The sequence below is a fragment of the Manis pentadactyla genome, chromosome 12 (genome assembly GCF_030020395.1).
Source record: "Manis pentadactyla isolate mManPen7 chromosome 12, mManPen7.hap1, whole genome shotgun sequence".
NCBI lineage: Eukaryota > Metazoa > Chordata > Mammalia > Pholidota > Manidae > Manis > Manis pentadactyla.
In genome coordinates this window covers 22,049,334-22,073,521 of record NC_080030.1, presented here as the reverse complement: position 1 = coordinate 22,073,521, position 24,188 = coordinate 22,049,334, and the positions used below count along the sequence as shown (strand labels likewise).

General features: G+C 45.7%; 1 protein-coding gene and 1 pseudogene across 2 annotated transcripts; both read left to right on the top strand.

The window, feature by feature from the left end:
• Window positions 1-1,535: 1,535 nt before the first annotated feature.
• Window positions 1,536-10,236, top strand: RHOU (ras homolog family member U). Of its 2 annotated transcripts, none has more exons than XM_036904442.2 (3): window positions 1,536-1,959; window positions 3,306-3,358; window positions 7,999-10,236. In XM_036904442.2, the coding sequence occupies exons 1-3, from the start codon at window positions 1,698-1,700 to the stop codon at window positions 8,452-8,454; spliced, it is 771 nt and encodes a 256-aa protein (XP_036760337.1). In that variant the 5' UTR covers window positions 1,536-1,697; the 3' UTR covers window positions 8,455-10,236. The 2 variants fall into 2 exon arrangements, with proteins under 2 accessions (XP_036760337.1, XP_036760327.1); XM_036904432.2 differs by having other exon boundaries at window positions 1,538-1,959; window positions 3,300-3,358.
• Window positions 10,237-19,200: 8,964 nt separating this feature from the next.
• LOC118922211 (U1 spliceosomal RNA) lies at window positions 19,201-19,392 on the top strand (annotated as a pseudogene).
• The last annotated feature ends 4,796 nt before the right edge of the window (window positions 19,393-24,188 follow it).

Genomic DNA, 24,188 nt, shown 5'->3' with positions numbered 1-24,188 from the left:
TTGTTCCTGGAGCCCTTCTAGCATCCGGGGCTGTAGAACAGTCCAGGTGGACACCAGTGTGACCCCACAGAGGGTAGCAGGCATGCCACTGGTAGCCCTTCCTACACCTGATGGCTAGAAAGAACATGACTACATACAGGAATTATCGACTACATAAACATACCCCAGCAGGGCCAGGGCTGGAAAAAGCAAGGCAGGTGCATGAGACTGAAAATTTAAAGGGGCGTTTGTTCTCAGGGTCAGGTGAGTGCAAAGTGGGCGCCCTTTTAATTCTCTTACCATGGCACCTCCCTTACCTCACCTTAGTCGTAGCTCTGTCTGCATTAAACCTAAATGAAATGTCTCCCCAACTTCACTTTGCTTGGTTTGACCTAAAATGTCCATGGCCATTTCAAAGTCACTCAGTGTGAGGGGAGTTAGAGTAAAGAGACAGTGGACTTAACTGGCAGTGGCTCAAAAATACTATTGTGCCAAATCTCCAAAAACATCTAAGCATGTACTCACATCGCCAAGGCCCCTGGAGGTCTTGGAAGCAGTTCTTTACAAGAGAGGTCCTGGATGCGAGTATCTAGCCACTTGATAAATCCCCCTGTGCGTTTTTGGCTATACTTCCAAACTGAGGTTTTTTCCGTGGGCATATTTTTGCTTTCAGGACATTGGATAAAAGTTTATGCTCTGGAGCTAGACTTTGGGTTTGGATCTTGCCGCTGTCACTTACTAGCTTGTGGGACCTGAGCTCTTGATTTAATATCTCTGGGCCTCAGATTTTCTCATCTGTAATATGAGCATAAGTAACGTTAAGATTAAAGGGATTAGTTCAGGCAGAGGGCCTACAACTGTGTGTCACACATAGACACTCAACATTTATTAGCTACTGTTATTATTATTATTAACTGTAGTGTCAGTATTGTTTAATAGTGTGTGCCTCTTCTCACACACAACACTGTAAACCCAGAGGAACCCTTGTGTCCTGAACAGGCTGAGAGGTGTCCTTGCTTTCTGAAGGAACTCTTGACCAAACTTAAGAGGTAGGCGGAGACGAAGGAGTCAGAGGTAAACGGGATTTCTTTTTTTCACATAATATTAATATCACCAAGTTACGTTTAAGTAAATGAAGGATTGGGTCTATAAAGACATTTGCTGGTTATGGAATGCCAAAGATGACGTCGAAAACAACGGACCTGGCATCCTGTGGCTCCCAAATGACAAGAGAATAAATTATTTTATTAGAAAAATTACAAGACGGGCTGCAGTTAGACTTGAAAAAAAAAAAGTTGCCTGTTCATTCTGTCCCATTCGGACACGTTCCGAAGACACGTGGCTGCCCCTCCCGGGCGGAGCGCGGTGGCTGGCGAGGGGCTCCGGGATCCGCAGGGCGGGGAGGCTGGGGGCGAGGGGCCCGGGGTCCCCGCCCGCCCGGCGCGGCTGCAGCTGCAGCGGCCCGGCGCGCAGGCGGGCGGCGCTGTGGCCTCGGCGCGGGGAGGCCGGCCGGCCGGGCCCGCCTCCTTCCCTCCGCGCCCGCCCCCCGCGCGACGCTGCCGGGAGGCCGGGAGGCCGCCGCGCTCGGTCTCCGCGGCGCTCGGACCGCAGTCCTCGGGCGCCGCCGCAGCGGAGACGCGACCCGCCCGGCCGCCTTTGTCCGGGCTCCGCGCGGCCTGCTGCCGCTGCCCCCGCGGCGGAGCCGAGCGCACCGCCCGATGCCCCCGCAGCAGGGGCACCCCGCGTTCCCCGGGCGCTGCGAGGCGCCGCCCGTGCCGCCGCGCCGGGAGCGCGGGGCGCGCGGGGGTCGCGGGCCTGGGGCGCCGGGGGCCCGGGGGCGCGCGGGCGGCGCCGAGGGCCGCGGCGTCAAGTGCGTGCTGGTCGGCGACGGCGCGGTGGGCAAGACGAGCCTGGTGGTGAGCTACACCGCCAACGGCTACCCCACCGAGTACGTGCCCACCGCCTTCGACCGCTTCTCGGGTGAGCCGGCCGTGCGGGGGCGCGGGGGGCGCGGGCCCCGGGAGGCAACCGGGCGGCTGGACCCCGCCGGACGGAGCGCGGGTCGCCGGGCACTTGCCGCGAGCGCCGGCTGGAAGGGGGCGCGCAGGTGCCGTTCCCTGCGGCGCCGGGGGCCGGCCCTGGGCTTGCGGCGGCTCCGCTTGAGCGCGGCGGGGAGGGCTTGGGAAGAGTTGGTTTAGCGAAAATGGCCCTAGCGGCGCTGCTGGCGCCTGACCTTTGCATTAAACCTGGACAGCGAACAGTTTTTTTCTTCCGTTCTCCCCTGTCTCCACTGCGTCCACAGGCTTTCTTTCTGATTCTTAGTATCTTCTCAGTATCTCTTTCTTGAAGCTACCTAAAGCTTTTTATGTGGGGTTCTGTGGGACGTGGCTTGCTGGATGCCAAGGTAAGAGAATCCTTTGAGTTTGCAGGTCTTTTTGAAAAATCTTCAAGAGAAAGTTAGAATACACAGAAGCTGGTGTGAAACACTCTCTCTTGCTCTCAAAATGATTGCTTCTTGACCTCTTAGAAAGTCGTGATGTCAAGGGCTTGCTTTGTTCCGTCTCAAAGGTACCCAAGATAAAATAATGCTAATGGTTTCCCACCTAAAAGTGTTGTCCCTCTCCCCAACAACCGATTAGTAGGAATATCTACAGGCAGTTTATAAAGTTGTAGGGTGCTTAATGCAAACAGAAACCTCCAAGCGGTGCCCTGATTCAGGCCCCTCCAAATACCCTATCCCAGTGAATGGTGGAAAGGCTTTGTCTTCTTCCTCTTTTCTTTTTAATCCTTCCTTTGAGCTGACACGGAGAGATAAGCAGTGCCCTCTTTTATAAACAGGACAATTCGGGTAGCCTGTCTTTGCTCATGTTCTCAAAACAAGGCACAATTTTATGATAAACCCTGAAGTCTTGGAACATCTCCCAAGGGAAGGCAAGAACTGTTTGAGTTTTTCCATCAATTTAAAATGCAGCGTTGGTTCCCACTTACCACCCTCCCCTCACCCAGTGTTGTTTTTAGGTTCCCTGAAACTAGCGTGACAGGAAAATAAATCTTCCGGGGCTGTGAGCAAAGCCCTTCTGGGGTTCCATCAAAGGGCTCAAGGATTTGTGCTGCCTCTTCCGTGACAGTGGAGTGAATTGCCAGCCCTGAAGGGTTTGTATACAAAAATGCCTCTGCAGGGGCTCCTGGTTTTAAGGAAAGTCTTTAATTCATGACGGAACTCAGGACAGGAGCTGGAGTGAGGGTGGTGGTGCAAGTGGAAACTGTTATTATTGGGTTAAAAGAAGCCCCCTGATAGCTGTTCTGGTCTTGTTTTTAAGCTGTAGTGTCTGTGGATGGGCGGCCTGTGAGACTCCAGCTCTGTGACACTGCAGGACAGGTCAGTATCATGTCACCGCTCAGTGCTGGGAAAGGAAGCCGCCATTCAGAGGCCTCCAAACAGCCTCTGCCAATAACCAGGTCATACCGAAGCCTTCTGAAGGAGCCCCACGCCTGCCGGGGTCCCTGTCAGAGGGCAGGGGGCAGGGAGTCAGCTCTGCACTGATACAACAGGGTTTGGCCCAGCTCTGTGTGGGCAGAACCGGGGGAAAACAGGGTGAAGGACAGGTAATGTCTTAGGGGAGTTTCTGATCTAACTTACTCTGTTTTTATCAAAAATTATCAGTGATGTTTTGTGATCATTTTTCAAAGTACATTGGTGATCTAGTGATTTTAGCAAAGGTCAACAAGCTAAATAGTTAAAAAATCTACTCCAGAAAAAGGTGACGTTTATGTCCGTGAGTACTGATGTTTCCCTTACTAAGCCTTGGGCCACCCCACCCTTGAAGTAGATACAGTGGTCCAAGCTGCCCTGAGCTGGAGGAATGAATGAATGGGGATATGGTCTTTGGAAATCGTGCACATTTATTCTTGTCTCGAGGGCCAGGCACTTGGACGAGACACCCAGGGAAGGAAGGAGATTCTTCCACTTCCCTCGGCCCCCCTAGGCCTGGTGCTCAGCCCTGAAGTCTAGCTCTCTGTGGGAGCCCAGGGTGCCATCTTTTGAGTTTGCTGAAGTGGCAGTTAATAAAAATTGTGTAGGCTCTCCACTTGCTGGAGTTAGAGAAAGTGCTGGCAGGGCCCATGAGCAGGTGAAAGCGCCGCCTCACCTCCTGAGGTGGTGTCGCATGACCTGCGTTTAAGAAGAACTGGACTTTCCAGTGTTGCCAAGTGCCTCTTTCAATCCAGGGCTGCCAAGTTGCTTACCTGCTCTGGGACAGCATATTCAGAGCTTTATTTTTCAAGCCCCCGAGGGACTCAAGACCAGACAGCCTTGATCCCTTGCTGAACGCAGCGTGGCTGTGGCCCCTCGGCAGGAGGTGTAGCCTGTCTCTTTTGTTCTCTCCTTGCCTGGCCAGGCCACTGGGGCACCTCAGCTTCCCCTTCATCGGGAAGCACAGCCTGTATTTTATTGCCTGTGGAAGCGAAAAATCAAAAAACACAAGCTCTTCTAATATTTAACCTTTCTGAATGCCCTGCTGGTATTTATAATTAAAGCTTAATTGCTTTGTATGAAGTGAGCATGTTTTTCCCACTATGGGCCAGATTTTCTAATCTGTAAAGTAGCAGAGTAGCACCCTGATGGACACAGGCATTCCTGCTGCAGCAAAAACAGGCTTCTTAGCCCCATGAGCATGAGACAAAGATAGAACATGAGGAACTAGAAGGCAGGGTTATTCCCTGTCCCTGCCCTCCAGGGGCCTGCCAGTAGGTGTGGTTCCCTGAGCAGACATGGCTTCCTGAGCGTGGGCTTTAGCCTAGTGCCCGCACAGTGTCTGGCACACAGTAAAGCCCACAGTTTGCAGCATGCATGAATGAGTGGAGTGCTGGGCCCTGGGGGTTGCAAACTTAAGTCGTAGACCTGTCCCTCAGCTGACTTAGCGCCTGTAGGGAAGATGAACCAGCTGGTGGAAGTGGTGAAAGAAAGCAGTGAAGTTACATAAAGGAAGGCAGCGTGGGCTTGAGGGGCAGGACAGGTGGCTCCTCCAAGTAGTTTTGAAAGAGGAATAGGACTTCTACCAGAAAAGCTTTGTAGAAACAATCTTAAATTATCAAGGACGATTTTGATTTTTTTCCTTGCTGTGGTCTGTTTCAAAGGAAGGAACAGGCATCATTTTAGGAATGTTTTTGTGAAATAAGTTCATAATTAGGGGAATGAATCATAAAGGTTTGGTGCAGAATTGGTAAGCTTTAGTTTGCGTGGAAATTAGTTTTCCAGTCCCCCAACAGTGTTTCCATGATGAACTGGTCAATAAAGTATACCTTCCTATGTAATGAATGAGCCACTATCTAAAGATTTGTAGAAAACCAGCTTCAAAAACTATTTATGAAACACTACCCAGCTGGAAAGGTAAAGTCAGTTTCTCTCCAGCTCCCCAGGTATCAGTTAGCATTTGTTGCGACCAAGGTAGTAATCCTTCCTTGCCCATCGTGGTCCAAACCTGATAAACAGACTTTCAGGGACTTGATTTGACACCAGCCATATCTCCTTAGTGCTGACCGTGGATGCCCCTTTCCTTGCAGCAGTCCTCACAGTAGCCGCGTGGGGTCGAAGTGACTTGTGCAACCTCACTTCAGACTCTGGGACACATGAGCCCAGGAAGCCATAACCTGGCCCAAAGGCAGGTTGCCTATGGAATTCAGAGCGAAAATATAGCTCTACTGGCTAAGTGAGAAACTAGAAATTGCTTCCTGTGCCTTTGGGTTTTCTTGCTTGGGAGGACAGGGGAGTATATAAGACATTAGAAGGAGTTTTTAACACTAGGCCCCCAGTCTTACTTGAGTGAAAATAGATCACACACTGAGACCTTGAGAAACATAACCTTTGGCTAAGAGAATGGACTATCACTGAAACAGGAGACGCTCATTGCAGCACTGCCAATAGAGTTGGAAAATCTTCAGCCTTTTGACCCCTGAGGCACTTAGAAAAATCTTTGTACTTTAAAAACCAAAACCCAAAAAACCCCTCAGGTTGCAGCTTGACCAACACTACTAGCCAGCCCCCTGTCTGCCCCGCCCTGCCCTTGACCTGAATTCTGGCAGTCTTTGCTGCAGACCTGACCTGGCAAGCACTTGCAAATCGCTGGGCCTCAGAACACATTTCCTTGAGGGTGTATTCCAGCTGGCCTCGTCACCCATACGTATGTTCCATTTATATCAGCAAATATATAAGGGTTCTGGTCAGGCAATGAGCAGGAGGGTTTAATTTCTTTGCTTCCCCAGCTCCTTAGCTGGAATCTCAGGAGGTCCAGCGAGCCAGATCTCCAAAGCCTTGTCATGAGCCCTGGATCCTGTGCTTGCCTTTCTTTTTATTGGTAATGCAACTCCAGATTCCAGGGCACAGCCAAGGGTGACTGCCTTCCAAAAGCGAGGTGAGCTGCCTGAGCAGGCTGGCTTTATACCAGTCTCGGTTTTGTCCTGCTTCTTTTGAGGCCTCTGAGAATGGGGAACATTTCATGAAAAGATTTTCTGAGCAGGGCCATAGCCTACCCAGTTGAGTTTCTATGTTTTTTCAGCACAAAATTGGCACTGACAGAACTAAGTCATTCTTTTTAAACTTTCACTCTAGAAGACTGACAGATGGCAGTGACATTCCAAAACTGCCATATGCACCCCTGAACTGAAATATGGAGTCTCTAGAGAAGAAAGTGCATTCAATAAAACAGGTCCAGGTTTCCTTTATACCTAGAAAAGGCCACAGATACAGAATAATGTGCATGTGAATAGTAGTCTATAAATAATCAGAGCATGCCAAAAGAGTAACAGAAACCTGAGTTTCTTGAACTTGTTCTTGCCACTGAAAAATGATCTGTCACATTGCACCCAAGGATGGCTGGCACCCCCAGATAGAACTCTTAAATGAGAATGAAATGATGTAACTCTTTCCCTTTGAGAGAGTTGGGTGAAGGCCTTTAATTAACTGAATGTGGCGCTGCAGGGACTGCGGGGTGTGTGGTGTGGAAGAGTGCTGATTTGGAGACAGCTGGCTCTAGGAGGGCCAGTGCTGTGTCTGTCTGTCCCCCGCTGAATCCCCTGGCCCCGCACAGGCCTGGTGTCCAGCGTGCATCTGCTGCAGAGCCCTCAGCAGCATGGTGCTTGGCTTATAGTAATCAACTCTAACTTACCCACCCAGTTCCCTGGGTCCTAAGAGTTGGGTTGGTATGTGCTTGCCCGAGTTCTTTATCTTCCCCAAGCAGCATGACCAGGGACCTCTGGTATTGGCAGCAGGAAAACAGAGTAAGAGAAAAGAAAAAAAAGAGGGAGAAAAAGGAGATAAAGCAAGAAGACAAAAGAGGCCTAGCGATCAAGCATGAGAATGCATCAGCCAGCGTTGTAAGGGATGCTGAGAGGCCCACGCTCTCTGAGCTGCTGAGAGAAAGTCTGGCCAGAGGTCCTCAGCTCCAGTTCTGGGTCTGTCTTTGTGTCTGGTTTCCATGACTCGGTGAGGTATGTGGCCTGATTATGCCAGGGTATGCAGGTGGGATGAGGTGGGCACTGCTCAGCCCTGTCATGAGGGCAGGCAGGGCTGCGTTCTTCAGAGGAGCTGTGTTGACAGGTGGGGGGCTCACCTTGATCAGGCTGGAATCTTGGGGACCAGTTTGGATGCACTGTCTCAACGTTACAAGAGTGGCCAGAGTACCAGGGTTGAAAGAGTGAGCCTGGGTTGCTCTGGGCTGAAGGCTAGCTAAAGTAAGCTGTATTCCTAAAATCCATCTCCTTGCAGTACCCTCTCTGCTAAGTTGCAGGTAGGTCATGAGGGTCCATAAGAACATCAGACACGTTTGGCAGATTTTGCCAGGCTGGGAGCACAGGTGCCACTTAGGGAAAAGCAGGACCCTTCCTGAGACACGGGCTCTTTCTTCTAGAACCAGTGGACTTTTTATTACGTGACAGACCATTCCCAGAAAAATGTTAAGACATCTTTTTTGCCAATGAGAATTGACTTAAAAAATAACTTGGGGATGTTTTGATGGGTTGCAGGACGAGTTTGACAAACTCAGGCCTCTCTGCTACACCCACACGGACATCTTCCTCTTGTGCTTCAGTGTCGTGAGCCCCTCATCGTTCCAGAACGTCAGTGAGAAATGGGTGCCGGAGATCCGATGCCACTGTCCCAAAGCCCCCGTCATCCTCGTTGGGACTCAGTCGGACCTCAGAGAGGATGTCAAGGTCCTTATCGAGTTGGACAAATGCAAAGAGAAGCCAGTGCCTGAAGAGGCGGCTAAGCTGTGTGCTGAGGAGATCAAAGCCGTCTCCTACATCGAGTGTTCGGCCTTGACTCAGAAAAACCTCAAAGAGGTCTTTGACACGGCTATCGTTGCTGGCATTCAGTACTCGGACGCCCAGCAACAGCCAAAGAAGTCTAAAAGCAGGACTCCAGACAAAATGAAAAACCTCTCCAAGTCCTGGTGGAAGAAGTACTGCTGTTTCGTATGATGCTGGCAGGAAATGCAGGAAGGCTATTTTCAGATGAAATTGATATTAGAAGCTATATTAGCTGATGCGACTCCTTTGACTGTGTAGAACCTGTACAGAGAACCTATTACAGGCAGAGGTCTCCATTTACAGTCTTTCTTGCCTTTGATTTTCTTGTTCTTTGAGCTTAGGGTTGAGATACTTTTTTGCAAGATGTTCTTGAAGTAAATGAAGCATTTTTCATCCCTGAAAATGTGTGGCTCTAGACTTCTGTATTAATTTATATCTAATATGAAAAAGACCCCTCAGATATGGGTGTCAGGAATGAAGTTTTGCTACAGAAGAGCAACAGAAGAAATGGCGTGGTCAACCCTCCCTCACTTGCATTAAGGGCTCTTTAATGCAAGTTCATTATGTACTCAGGCCAGCTATGGTAAGAACAACTCTTAGCTTTGATACCCCACACTTAAAAAAAATTTTTTTAAGGAGGAAATACTTGAGAGAAAATGAGAGGTGTCTGCTTACAGAACCTCAAATCAATCACTCTTGTCATATATGGATATGCAGCTGCTTAAGATTTAAAAACAACCAACAGCAAAGAAAAATCCCATTAAGTCTATGCATTGTGTGGACCAAAAAGAAAAAAATTGTTTATGGGGTTTTTCATTCTTATACCAGCTGTGGTTGACACTGTATAAGCGTAGCTCCAGCACCATCCATAGGGAATAAAACCACTGCTAATCATTAGCTCTTCAGTTTTCCCTGCGGATTCGTGTTGAGATCAGAATGTTACATTTGCTGTCAGCCCACATGTACCGATCTGCCTAAATCCCCGGTAAGTAGAGCACCAGGGCTCACCGATCTGAATTGTTTTCAAACTTCCACACTTAAATTGTCCCATCTGCAGAGAAGTGAAACACTCTTGAAAGGCCTGCAGCGAAATGTTTGTGAACTTAAAATGTACTTTTTTCCTGAAGTTGGCCGAAATCTACTGCTTTGTACACACACACACACATACATATGTAGATATAGCTGTATTTGTTGCTGACTTAGACTTTTAAACAGTTTATGGGAAAAAGCATAACCACCAAAACAAGTGAGGGAAGTTTGGCTTCCTCTTTCTGTTAACACTCTTTTGAATAGCTCTCTTTTTGATTACACCCTAGATATGATTTTAAGTATATCTTAGCACATTTTTGAGAGCATCTTAAAATGAAACATGAACATCTCTTAAAGCCTGTTTTAAAAGGAATGTCTCTTGAAACCAGTTAAAACAACCAGTCAAATCCACAGATGCCTTTCAGAGAGCTTGCAGCAGAAACCAGCTGAATGTCACAGGGGGTCATGGGGCCTGCTGCGGCCGTCCAAGAGCCCGGTGTATGTAGGGACCCAGTCAGAAAACTGCACATTTGTGAGACATTCATGTTCTCCCAGGTGGCAGTTTTTAGGGCTTAATCTTCTAGAGGAAAAAGTGCCATATCATGAGAATAGTTTTACTGTGTGACGGTTTACTTCTGAAGTGCCAGAAGGTAGCCTAATGCATTAAATCGTAATGTCAGGCTTGCAGTGGGTGAAGCAGATTTACCAAAATCAATTCAATAACTAGGAAAATCTCTGTAGAGCCAGCAGATAAAAGACTTTCACCTTTCTGTGGGTCTTGCTTTGTCTTTTTTATATTTAAGAAAGACCAGTTTGTGTTTTTCTATAGAAAAAGTAAAAGATCAGGTTATACTTTAGATTAAGGGTTTCTTGTATTTCTGTTAGTAAATAAAATTAACTAATATTCTTGTTCAAAAATTAAAATACATAGTCTGTTTTTTCCATACCATTGAAATTACCAGTCATAGTTACCTGAAATGTTTAGTTACAACCTGAGGTGAATAAAATTACTTCATTTGTGGAAATGCCCCGGACAGACCCGATGAAATGCATTCCAAGCTTGCATGCCTGGCCTACCTATCTGCGGGAAGTCTGCTTCCAGACTGCAGAGGTGGGGGCGGGGAATAGTTATTGACTGGTAAGTAATTTTAAACAGTATTTCTATGTTTAAGCAAATGTCATGGAGTGACAAAGCAAATTCATTTTTAAGACAGAACACAAAACTTGGAAGGTTTATGCATGTGACAGTGTTATGTGGTCACTCTTGGTTCCCCTGGGAGGGGCTGTCCACCCCCTTTGCCTTCAGGGGCACTGCTGGGAAGCTGTTCATGAAGAATGCCGGTGTGGCCGAGTTCTGAGAGCTTTCCTCAGTGGTTTATTTTTTTATTTTTTTTATTTTTTAAATAATTATTTTTTATTGAAGGGTAGTTGACACACAGTATTACATTACATGAGTTTCAAGTGTACAACACAGTGGTAGAACATTTATATACATAATTCTAGGTTCCAGCTATCACCCTACCAAGCTGTTACAATATCTTGACTATATTCCTCATGCTATACATTACATCCTGGTTACTAATTTATTTTACCATTGGAAGTCTGTCCTTTTTTTTTTTTTTTTTTTTTTTATTTTATTTTATTTTTTTTTTATTTTTATTTTTATTTTATTTTTTTTTGTGAGGGCATCTCTCATATTTATTGATCAAATGGTTGTTAACGACAATAAAATTCTGTATAGGGGAGTCAATGCTCAATGCACAATCATTATTCCACCCCAAGCCTAATTTTTGTCAGTCTCCAATCTTCTGAGGCATAACAAACAAGTTTTTACATGTAGAACAAATTCTTACATAATGAATAAGTTACATAGTGAACAGTACAAGGGCAGTCATCACAGAAACTTTCGGTTTTGCTCATGCATTATGAACTATAAACAGTTCAAATATGAATACTCATTTGGTTTTTATACTTGATTTATATGTGGATACCACATTTCTCTCTTTATTATTATTATTTTTAATAAAATGCTGAAGTGGTAGGTAGATACAAGATAAAGGTAGAAAACATAGTTTAGTGTTGTAAGAGAGCACATGTAGATGATCAGGTGTGTGCCTGTAGACTATGTGTTAATCCAAGCTAGACCAGGACAATAAAACATCCACGTATGCAGAAGATTTCTCTCAGAACGGGGGGGTGAGGTTCTAAGCCTCACCTCTGTTGATCCCCAATTTCTCACCTGATGACCCCCCTGCGACTGTGCCCGTCTTAGGTTGTTCCTCCCTTGAGGAATCTTACCCGTCTCTGGCTAACCAGTCATCTTCCGGGGCCATACAGGGAAATGTGAAGTTGGTAAGTGAGAGAGAAGCCTTATTGTTTGAAAAAGTTAGCTTTTTACTTCTTTGCATATTTATGTCCTGTGGCTTCTATGCCCAGCATTTGTCTTGAGGTATCTTTACCACTTGGAAGAATTATGATACTCGGTAAATTCGATATGAGGCATGAATTCTATTTAAGGGTTGTAATTAGGAAGGAAGAAGAAAAGCTATAGAAGTAGCAGGTGGAAGAAAACATGGGAAGATTGATTATTTCTTTGATATATCTTCTTGTAGAGTAACTTCAGCATGTATAGGTTTTAAGCTACTACTTAAATTGCACACACACATTAACATAATAGGAGTATAGTTACATAACCAAAGCATATCTGTAATTACCAGCCATCTGCAGTGAAACCAAGAAAACCAGTTAGGCACCTTAGGCATTTGTGAAAACTTATCTATGATATGGTGGATATTGTCCAACTGAACTTGAACAGTCTGAGAGAAATCAGACAAATTAAAACAACCCATTCCTGGGGACTGTTCACATGCCATATGTTCTTTTAACAGTAAATAGTTTGTAGTTGTCAGACTTTGGAGCGCTACAATTTGCACTTCTCCAAATTCTTGGTTGAGTTCCAACAGTATAGATCCAGTCCAATTTTGTTGTTTTACTGTATGCACAGGCCAGCTTAGATATCTCCTTCCTCATTCCCATGGCAAGTCCAGGAACTGGTGGGATGAGTGCATCTACAGCTGTAGCAGTGCGTGGATCTTTGTTGGGGTTTTTTGATGATCATCTTCTGGCATGAGTCTTCCAGAGAGTGCAGATGTTGGAAGTTCTTTTTCATATCGTATCTTAGTTCATTTTCGGGGTAGCCCAATTAGGCTTTGATCCTCTGTATAAACACAAACAGACCCTTTGCCTACACTTTTATATGCCCTTTATACCCTTGTGTAGAACTCGTTGGAGGTTACCACACAGGAACTGCCCTTTTTTTTTTTTTTTTTTTTTTTGCTATCACTAATCTACACTTACATGACGAATATTATGTTTACTAGGCTCTCCCCTATACCAGGTCTCCCCTATAAACCCCTTTACAGTCACTGTCCATCAGCATAGCAAAATGTTGTAGAATCACTACTTGCCTTCTCTGTGTTGTACAGCCCTCCCTTTTCTCCTACCCCCCCATGCATGTTAATCTTAATACCCCCCTACTTCTCCCCCCCTTATCCCTCCCTATCCACCCATCCTCCCCAGTCCCTTTCCCTTTGGTACCTGTTAGTCCATTCTTGAGTTCTGTGATTCTGCTGCTGTTTTGTTCCTTCAGTTTTTCCTTTGTTCTTATATTCCACAGATAAGTGAAATCATTTGGTATTTCTCTTTCTCCGCTTGGCTTGTTTCACTGAGCATAATACCCTCCAGCTCCATCCATGTTGCTGCAAGTGATTGGATTTGCCCTTTTCTTATGGCTGAGTAGTATTCCATTGTGTATATGTACCACATCTTCTTTATCCATTCATCTATTGATGGACATTTAGGTTGCTTCCAATTCTTGGCTATTGTAAATAGTGCTGCAATAAACATAGGGGTGCATCTGTCTTTCTCAAACTTGATTGCTGCGTTCTTAGGGTAAATTCCTAGGAGTGCAATTCCTGGGTCAAATGGTAAGTCTGTTTTGAGCATTTTGATGTACCTCCATACTGCTTTCCACAATGGTTGAACTAACTTACATTCCCACCAGCAGTGTAGGAGGGTTCCCCTTTCTCCACAGCCTCACCAACATTTGTTGTTGTTTGTCTTTTGGATGGCAGCCATCCTTACTGGTGTGAGGTGATACCTCATTGTAGTTTTAATTTGCATTTCTCTGATAATTAGCGATGTGGAGCATCTTTTCATGTGTCTGTTGGCCATCTGTATTTCTTTTTTGGAGAACTGTCTGTTCAGTTCCTCTGCCCATTTTTTAATTGGGTTATTTGTTTTTTGTTTGTTGAGGCGTGAGAGCTCCTTATATATTCTGGACGTCAAGCCTTTATCGGATGTGTCATTTTCAAATATATTCTCCCATACTGTAGGGATCCTTCTTGTTCTATTGATGGTGTCTTTTGCTGTACAGAAGCTTTTCAGCTTAATATAGTCCCACTTACTCATTTTTGCTGTTGTTTTCCTTGCCCGGGGAGATATGTTCAAGAAGAGGTCACTCATGTTTATGTCTAATAGGTTTTTGCCTATGTTTTCTTCCAAGAGTTTAATGGTTTCATGGCTTACATTCAGGTCTTTGATCCATTTTGAGTTTACTTTTGTATATGGGGTTAGACAATGGTCCAGTTTCATTCTCCTACATGTAGCTGTCCAGTTTTGCCAGCACCACCTGTTGAAGAGACTGTCATTTCGCCATTGTATGTCCATGGCTCCTTTATCAAATATTAATTGACCATATATGTCTGGGTTAATGTCTGGATTCTCTAGTCTGTTCCATTGGTCTGTGGCTCTGCTCTTGTGCCAGTACCAAATTGTCTTGATTACTATGGCTTTATAGTAGAGCTTGAAGTTGGGGAGTGAGATCCCCCCTACTTTATTCTTCTTTCTCAGGATTGCTTTGGCTATTCGGGGTCTTTTGTGTTTCCATATGAATTTTTGAATTATTTGTTCCACTTCATTGAAGAATGTTGCTGGTAGTTTCATAGGGATTGCATCAAATCTGTATATTGCTTTGGGCAGGATGGCCATTTTGACGATATTAATTCTTCCTAGCCACGAGCATGGGATGAGTTTCCATCTGTTAGTGTCCCCTTTAATTTCTCTTAAGAGTGACTTGTAGTTTTCAGAGTATAAGTCTTTCACTTCTTTGGTTAGGTTTATTCCTAGGTATTTTATTTTTTTTGATGCAATTGTGAATGGAGTTGTTTTCCTGATTTCTCTTTCTGTTGGTTCATTGTTAGTATATAGGAAAGCCACAGATTTCTGTGTGTTGATTTTGTATCCTGCAACTTTGTTGTATTCCGATATCAGTTCTAGTAGTTTTGGGGTGGAGTCTTTAGGGTTTTTTATGTACAGTATCATGTCATCTGCAAATAGTGACAGTTTAACTTCTTCTTTACCAATCTGGATTCCTTGTATTTCTTTATTTTGTCTGATTGCCGTGGCTAGGACCTCCAGTACTATGTTAAATAACAGTGGAGAGAGTGGGCATCCCTGTCTAGTTCCCGATCTCAGAGGAAATGCTTTCAGCTTCTCGCTGTTCAATATAATGTTGGCTGTGGGTTTATCATAGATGGCCTTTATTATGTTGAGGTACTTGCCCTCTATTCCCATTTTGCTGAGAGTTTTTAACATGAATGGATGTTGAACTTTGTCAAATGCTTTTTCAGCATCTATGGAGATGATCATGTGATTTTTGTCTTTCTTTTTGTTGATGTGGTGGATGATGTTGATGGACTTTCGAATGTTGTACCATCCTTGCATCCCTGGGATGAATCCCACTTGGTCATGGTGTATGATCCTTTTGATGTATTTTTGAATTCGGTTTGCTAATATTTTGTTTAGTATTTTTGCATCTACGTTCATCAGGGATATTGGTCTGTAGTTTTCTTTTTTGGTGGGGTCTTTGCCTGGTTTTGGTATTAGGGTGATGTTAGCTTCATAGAATGAGTTTGGGAGTATCCCCTCCTCCTCTATTTTTTGGAAAACTTTAAAGAGAATGGGTATTATGTCTTCCCTGTATGTCTGATAAAATTCCGAGGTAAATCCATCTGGCCCGGGGGTTTTGTTCTTTGGTAGTTTTTTGATTACCTCTTCAATTTCGTTGCTGGTAATTGGTCTGTTTAGATTTTCTGTTTCTTCCTGGGTCAATCTTGGAAGGTTATATTTTTCTAGGAAGTTGTCCATTTCTCCTAGGTTTCCCAGCTTGTTAGCATATAGGTTTTCATAGTATTCTCCAATAATTCTTTGCATTTCCGTGGGGTCCGTCGTGATTTTTCCTTTCTCGTTTCTGATACTGTTTATTTGTGTTGACTCTCTTTTCTTCTTAATAAGTCTGGCTAGAGGCTTATCTATTTTGTTTATTTTCTCGAAGAACCAGCTCTTGGTTTCATTGATTTTTGCTATTGTTTTATTCTTCTCAATTTTATTTATTTCTTCTCTGATCTTTATTATGTCCCTCCTTCTGCTGACCTTAGGCCTCATCTGTTCTTCTTTTTCCAATTTTGATAATTGTGACATTAGACCATTCATTTGGGATTGCTCTTCCTTTTTTAAATATGCTTGGATTGCTATATACTTTCCTCTTAAGACTGCTTTTGCTGTGTTCCACAGAAGTTGGGGCTTAGTGTTGTTGTTGTCATTTGTTTCCATATATTGCTGGATCTCCATTTTGATTTGGTCATTGATCCATTGATTATTTAGGAGCGTGTTGTTAAGCCTCCATGTGTTTGTGAGCCTCTTTGCTTTCTTTGTACAGTTTATTTCTAGTTTTATGCCTTTGTGGTCTGAAAAGTTGATTGGTAGGATTTCAATCTTTTGGAATTTTCTGAGGCTCTTTTTGTGGCCTAGTATGTGGTCTATTCTGGAGAATGTTCCATGTGCACTTGAGAAGAATGTATATCCCGCTGCTTTTGGATGTAGAGTTCTATAGATGTCTATTAGGTCCATCTGCTCTACTGTGTTGTTCAGTGCTTCCGTGTCCTTACTTATTTTCTGCCCAGTGGATCTATCCTTTGGGGTGAGTGGTGTGTTGAAGTCTCCTAGAATGAATGCATTGCAGTCTATATCCCCCTTTAGTTCTGTTAGTATTTGTTTCACATATGCTGGTGCTCCTGTGTTGGGTGCATATATATTTAGAATGGTTATATCCTCTTGTTTGACTGAGCCCTTTATCATTATGTAGTGTCCTTCTTTATCTCTTGTTACTTTCTTTGTTTTGAAGTCTATTTTGTCTGATATTAGTACTGCAACCCCTGCTTTCTTCTCACTGTTGTTTGCTTGAAATATGTTTTTCCATCCCTTGACTTTTAGTATGTACATGTCTTTGGGTTTGAGGTGAGTTTCTTGTAAGCAGCATATAGATGGGTCTTGCTTTTTTACCCATTCTGTTACTCTGTGTCTTTTGATTGGTGCATTCAACCCATTAACATTTAGGGTGACTATTGAAAGATATGTACTGATTGCCATTGCAGGCTTTAAATTCGTGGTTACCAAAGGTTCAAGGTTAGCCTCTTTAGTATCTTAGTGCCTAACTTAGCTCGCTTATTGAGCTGTTATATACACTGTCTGGAGATTCTTTTCTTCTCTCCCTTCTTGTTCCTCCTCCTCGATTCTTCATATGTTGGGTGTTTTGTGCTGTGCTCCTTCTAGGAGTGCTCCCATCTAGAGCAGTCCATGTAAGATGTTCTGTAGAGGTGGTTTGTGGAAAGCAAATTCCCTCAGCTTTTGTTTGTCTGGGAATTGTTTAATCCCACCGTCATATTTGAATGATAGTCGTGCTGGATACAGTATCCTTGGTTCAAGGCCCTTCTGTTTCATTGTATTAAATATATCATGCCATTCTCTTCTGGCCTGTAGGGTTTCTGTTGAGAAATCTGACGTTAGCCTAATGGGTTTCCCTTTATAGGTGACCTTTTTCTCTCTAGCTGCCTTTAACACTCTTTCCTTGTCCTTGATCTTTGCCATTTTAATTATTATGTGTCTTGGTGTTGCCCTTCTTGGATCCTTTCTGTTGGGGGTTCTGTGTATTTCCGTGGTCTGTTCGATTACTTCCTCCCCCAGTGTGGGGAAGTTTTCAGCAATTATTTCTTCTAAGATACTTTCCATCTCTTTTCCTCTCTCTTCTTCTTCTGGGACCCCTATAATACAGATATTGTTCCTTTTAGATTGGTCACACAGTTCTCTTAATATTGTTTCATTCCTGGAGATCCTTTTGTCTCTCTCTATGTCAGCTTCTATGCGTTCCTGTTCTCTGATTTCAATTCCATCAATGGCCTCTTGCATTCTATCCATTCTGCTTATAAACCCTTCCAGAGTTTGTTTCATTTCTGCGATCTCCTTTCTGGCATCTGTGATCTCTTTCCGGACTTCATCCCATTTTTCTTGCGTATTTCTCTGCATCTCTGTCAGCATGTTTATGATTCTTATTTTGAATTCTTTGTCAGGAAGACTGGTTAGGTCTGTCTCCTTCTCTGGTGTTGTCTCTGTGATCTTTGTCTGCCTGTAGCTTTGCCTTTTCATGGTGATAGGAATAGTCTGCAGAACTGGGACGAGTGACGGCTGGAAGGACTTCCTTTCTTGTTGGTTTGTGGCCCTCCTCTCCTGGGAGAACAGCGGCCTCTAGTGGCTTGTGCTGCGCAGCTGCGCGCAGACAGGGTTTCTGCTTCCTGCCCGGCTGCTATGGAGTTAATCTCCGCTGTTGCTGTGGGCGTGGCCTGGCTCGGGCGGCTACTCCAAAATGGTGGAGTCGCGTTGGAGCAGGAGCTGCTGGGAGGCTATTTATCTCCGTAAGGGGCCTCCCTGCTCCCTGCAGCCCAGGGGTTAGGGTGCCCAGAGATCCGGGATTCCCTACCTCTGGATTAAGTGACCCGCCCTGCCCCTTTAAGACTTCCAAAAAGCACCCGCCAAAACGAAACAACGACCACAAAAAAAAACAAGAAAAAAAATTTTTTTAATTAAAAAAAAAATTTTTTTTAATTAAAAAAAAAAGGTGGTCGTTCGTTTTTCTTTATTCTCCGGTGCCAGCCTCAGGCCTCTGCTCACCGGTCTTTCTGCCCTGTTTCCCTAGTATTGGGGTCCCTGTCCCTTTAAGACTTCCAAAAAGCGCTCGCCAAAACAAAGCAGCAAAAAAGCAAAAAAAAAAAAAAATGGTCGCGCACTTTTCTTATGTCCTCTGTCGCCCAGCCTCCAGTGCCTGCTCACTGTTCTTGCTGCCCTGTTTTCCCAGTATCGAGGGCCCTGCACTCTGGCCCGGATGGCTGGGGCTGGGTGTTCGGCAGCCCTGGGCTCCGTCTCCCTCCCGCTCTGCCTGCTCTTCTCCCGCCGGGAGCTGGGGGGAGGGGCGCTCGGCTCCCGCGGGGCCGGGGCTTGTATCTTACCCCCTTCGCGAGGCGCTGGGTTCTCTCAGGTGTGGATGTGGTCTGGATATTGTCCTGTGTCCTCTGGTCTTTATTCTAGGAAGGGTTGTCTTTGTTATATTTTCATAGATATGTTGTTTTGGGAGGAGATTTCCGCTGCTCTACTCACGCCGCCATCTTCCGCCCCTCCTTTCTCAGTGGTTTATTTTTAACCCAGCTTGCTACAACCTGTACTATTAGTGCTAAAAATCTAGAGGGTTGACATTTAAAGGCAACAGCTTTTAATGTGTTGCTACATTTTATAGAATAGTAAAGGTAAAATTGTACTTGAGGTTTTCCTCCATGTTTATTTCTTTGTGAAAATAGAGATATGGGTGGAACAATTTTTAAATGTGTGTGTTTGGACTAAATATGAAGTCGATTCACTTCAAACCTCAAACATTGTCACACTTAGAGCTTGGTATTGCAGAGGGTATTTCAGAAGAGTTGTGCATTAGAAAATGCCACTTTTATACTTCCCTGGCAGGGGAGACACTAGGATAACAGAGGTGCTTTCCCCAGGATGAAGGTTATCCCCTGCACTCCAGATGTGCCAAGCCCTGTGATTTCCCCAAATGTGGGAAATTAGACTGCATGATTTATGGTAGTGAGGGGCGAGGGAAGGAAAAAGAAAGAAAAAAAGTGCTATTTTAGCTTAACTTCTACAGTGTGGGCTGGTCACAATTTAAAAATACAATATACTCCAAAACTGTTTTCTCTTTTTACTGTGTCTGTGGAAATGAACCTTTTGGAATGTTCTTTGTGCTTAACAGACTCAAGAGAGCTACCCAGGTATTCCACAAACCAAAATGAGACAAGGTCTTCTCCCCAGGTGGCTGTGACCTGGTACCTTACCGAGTCATGCTTTCGTTTTCAAGTGTAAATGATATTGGGCAGAACATGGTCCTTGAAAATGCTGTAAATGAGGTGGTATGAAATAAATTCTGACCTATGGATATGACTGCATTTGCCTTTCTACCAAAGAATGTTACTGTAAATGAGTAAAGGTTCAACCGCATCAAAGATGCAGGCTGGTGAGGCGGATCACATGTGCCCCTCGAGGTGTGTTAGGAATGTCCCCAACCAACGTCAAAAGCTTATTCAGTATGAGAATTCTGGCGTCAAGGCTGATGGAAGCCCCCTCTGGCTCTGCATCTGTAATGGATCACGTCAGGGCTCCCCATGTGTTGGAAGGAGCACGTCTGTGGATACAGAAGTCCAGACCCAGAGCTCTTCAGGGGTGATGCCGCAGGTCACTAGACCCAGCCTCAGTTTCCTTGTGTCGACAGCACTGCCTCTCTCATCAGGCTACCCAGTCCCGACGGAGAAAGCGTGGCACATGTGGGGTGAACGTCCGGGATCTGTGACAGCCATGGAAGGATTAGAAGTCAAGGATGCCGGGACTTTGACAGTGAAGGCCAGCAGTCAGGGTCCCCCTTTCTAAGGACACTGGCCAGTGTCCATGTGTTGTGTGTGAATTCTTCAGGTCCCTGTGTGCAGCTTTCTTGTCATGCCACAGAATGCAGCCCTTACGCCAGGGGCTCCAGGGAATATGTCCTTTGGGGACAGGACCAAACTGAGGGGCCAGACGTCATCCTGTGTCCAGCCTCCAGGGCGGATAGCACTCCTGGTCATCTAGTGAATGACAGGCCTGTTCACTTTGCTCCCCATGATGTCTCAGGCCAGGGTACTGGAGGTAAAATGGGATTTTTCATACCCACTAAATATCAGCCACAACACACTGGCATACTATAGAGAGCAGCTAAGGTTGCTGCCTGCTGGCACGCATCCTACTGCACTAAAAGGTGGCTCCCCCTGCCTGACCTCTACAGGTGCCTGATGCTACCCCAGAGAGACCTGGGGAGTCTTGCCTCACCTGGGCCCAGCTTGTCCCAGTCTTGCTCCCCTATCTGAGACAGGCCTTCCCAGTATATGCTGACAGAGTGCCCAATCTCTTTAGAGGTCATCAGGGAGTGCTTTGTGGAGATGTTTATATGACCTGAAGGAGGTGAGGGAATAAAAAATATCTGGGAGAAATATTTTCTAATGGGAATAACAGGTGCAAAGGCCCTGGGGCAGAGGAATGTGTCTGCATGTCCTGGAGGCCAGTGTGGATAGAACAGGAGAAGGGGCACAGCAGGGAGCAGGAGATGACCTCAGGGAAAGGGTGGTATCAGGGAGGCCATGACTTCAGGGGGTGCCGGTGGAGGCCTCAGGGAGGTAACGGCTGGCTCAGGAGTCAGGCCATTCGTTCAGGCTTGAATCGCAGCTCTACCGATTACTGGTCATGACTCCTTAAGCAACTCAACCTCAACCATTCTGTGTCTAGACTTTCGAATTTGTAAGGTGGGCCCCAACCCAGTGGGCTGATGGGCTTATGCGTGTGAAGTGCATGCACCTTGCAAGGCTCAGCAAATGTCCACTCTGACTGGCCTTGTTCATAGAGTCTGTTAATTTCTTTCACAGCAGGACCCCCAGTGGATCAACTTACATGGACCCCTGATGGCTTTCCTCTTCATATCTATTAAATTTTATGAGGCTGTGGCTTTTATAGATAATTGAAATCATGTTTTCATTTCCATGCATTTTTATAAAATAAGAAGAAAGTAATATAAATGACTCCAGTTGTTGCCCAGGCTGACTCTGGAATATAGAGGCAGCTTGTAGAGCCCATGGGGCCGCCTCCTGCTGGGAGATGGGTGGGACCTGCAGTAGGGAGCTTGGGGCCTGGTGTTACAGGTGGTTTGGTGGGTCTGGTAAGGCACAAAGGTGAGTATCGGTGTGAAAGTCAAGTACACCTTCCTGGGGGGGGTCCCTCAGCTGTCCTCACGCAGTAAGTTCTTACTCCAGGTGAGAGCCGTTGTTTATCCATCCCTTGGAGTCACCGACCAGTTTCCCCTGCAATCCTGCATAACGGGCAGTCCTACCAATAAAACCAAGTCTTGAAGAGACGCAGTCTGCATGTGAAAGAAGCGTGTGGCTGGGAGCTCGGCCTTCATCTCTGAAAACAGGACACGCCCCGGAGCAGAATATCACACTTGTGTTCATGCTTCTCCTGAACAGCCCACCAGTATTTCAAACAGAGCTCACACGATGAGTTTCCTATCACCACTGTAACAAATTACTACAAACTCAGTGGCTTAAAACGATGCAAAGTACTTACGTTAGATCCGGCCGTGAGACATCTGGAATGGGTCTCAGGGGGCTGAATCAAGGTGAGGGCTGTGATTTTGGAGACTCGGGGGCTCTGTCTTGCTCCTTCCAGTTCAACAGCCACCCCGTCCCTCAGCTCATGACCCTTCTCCACCTTCAAAGCCAGCCATGGGCCATAGGCCTCTTTCACAGGGAGCCCTCCACCACGGACTCTTCTGCATCCTCCTGCACATGGAGAGTCCAGAATCCTCTCCCCGATCTCAAGCTCAGCGCATTAGCAGTTTTACCCTTTGCCGTGCGACCTGCATCATCACAGTGTCCGAGGCGTGGGGCATGGACATCTTTGGGGGCCTCTCTTCTGCTGGCCGCACTCATCTCCTGGAGTTGAGGTCATTGCTCCCCGACAGCCGCCCCCTCTGGGCCCCTTTTTGCTTTTTCTTGGATTGCTCAGAAGCACCACACAGCCGTGCACTTGTCCAAACCAGAATCTGCCACCCGCCCAGACACCCTTTCCTGCGCGTTTACATCTGACTGGCCGCCAGGTGGGTGCTGTCCTCATGTGTTCCTCCCCCTTTCCCACCATGGCAGGAATTCTCTCTCTCTTCCTCTCAGGATTCCTCATGCCTTATCCTCCAGCCCGGCCAGAAGGATTTTTTTTTTAAACAATCCAGGTGTTGTATGTTACTTCAGTTCTAAGAAATGTTCAGTGGTTCCCCATTACCTGTGGTATTGGTTCCCAAACATTTTATAATGCCGTCGAATTTTGCAGACCACACATGATCGTAATTATACTTTTACTATTTTTACCAAAATACAGTGATAAAAAAAACCCCACATGTAACTGGACTTTCACATTGATTGAGATACACTTAATAATACAAGCCTTTCTATTCTCTGCAAAGCAAGCATACCTTTGTGCTTGTTTGTTCAAAAAATGATTTTTGTTTTATGTTCAGTAGTGTCTTCAGTTGATATTAAGATAATCACAGAAGCATCTACATATAATTGGAGAGCAGGAATACGTTATTCTGGAGCAGTGCTTGATGCTCCTGTAGGGTCTGTCTTCTGTCCTTAACTCTGTAACTGCTCAGGGCTTTGCGGCCCACAGCTGAGGGTCTAGAAAAGAAAACCCGTTTTCCTTTCTGGAAGGCCTGCAAGGATTTCTTGGTCTGGAGCTCACCTCCTGTCTGCCTTAAATGTCCTACCCCTGCTCTACCTGGTTACGCAATGCACCCTGCTTGCTACATCCCTGGGCTTTTGTGTGCTTTCTCCCTGAGCTTGAAGGCTTTCTCCCACATGTCTGCACAATAGGCTCTTGAGTCTCTGGGTTAATGTCACCTCCTTTGAGAAGTCTTCTGATGCACCCATCAAACTTGGGTGTTGCTTCTATTCTCTGCGAAGCGAGCATAAACTTGGTGCTTATTTGTTTTAACAGCAATCACTTGCAGCTTGCTTCAACCTTCTCTGCCTCCCTAACTCCAGAGAGAGTCCCCCTCTGCCCTTTGTTACTCAGTGAAGCCACTCAAGACCCAGATGTGGGCTGGTTCTTCCTTCCCTGCAGCCGGTTCTCCCTGTTCATTTGTACATGGAGAACCACTGCTTTCTTTCTGCCAGTTATAGGGAGCAAGAGCAAAACAGAACTGAAAACCAACAGACAGTCTGCTGTGTGTGTGTGTGGTAGGGATGCTGTGATCTATGATCAGTAGTTGAGGGCTAAGGTGAAGATTGTCCCTAAGAAGGTGAAAGTCTGGGGGTTCAGGGTGTCCCCTTCACACCCAAGGCAAACTGTAGGAACCCAAAGAGGAGCTGGGAAAACCATCTTAACAAGACAGACTGGCATCAAGTCCAAGGGACCTTATTGATCATCTGCCTGGGTTCACAGCCACGGTGAGTGGGTACCACACAGCATCATCAGGAGTCCCGGTCAGATGTAGGAATAGAGAAAATGTCAGCAGGGTTCCCCGGGCTTAGCTGGCTGGGCAGGGATAGATATCACAGGTAGGTCACTCCTCCTGGAGTGGGTAGTTGTCACTGACTGCATTATTTCTGGTCCCATTGGCAAATGCATTGCTCCTGTGAGATAGATGAAGTCTTCTTTTACCTTGATATCATTAAATAGCTAAATGTCCCATCCCTCCTTATTCTCAAGACTCCACAAACCACTTTATTATGATTTAGCATCTCAGGGAGGTCCTGAAAAGATGAGGATGCAGCAATCATACCAACTACCTGAATTTCCCTTCGCAAGACAGGGCTTTCTCATTACATTAGTAGAGTGGCTTCTGATGAGGGTTTGGCCTGAGTTGG

Bases quoted from the DNA above. Each gene is read 5' to 3' on its own strand.
- RHOU (XM_036904432.2), top strand. From the start codon at position 1,698: ATGCCCCCGCAGCAGGGGCACCCCGCGTTCCCCGGGCGCTGCGAGGCG. The intron at 1,960-3,299 runs GTGAGCCGGCCG...CTTGTTTTTAAG, and splicing joins CGCCTTCGACCGCTTCTCGG to CTGTAGTGTCTGTGGATGGG. The intron at 3,359-7,998 runs GTCAGTATCATG...GATGGGTTGCAG, and splicing joins TCTGTGACACTGCAGGACAG to GACGAGTTTGACAAACTCAG.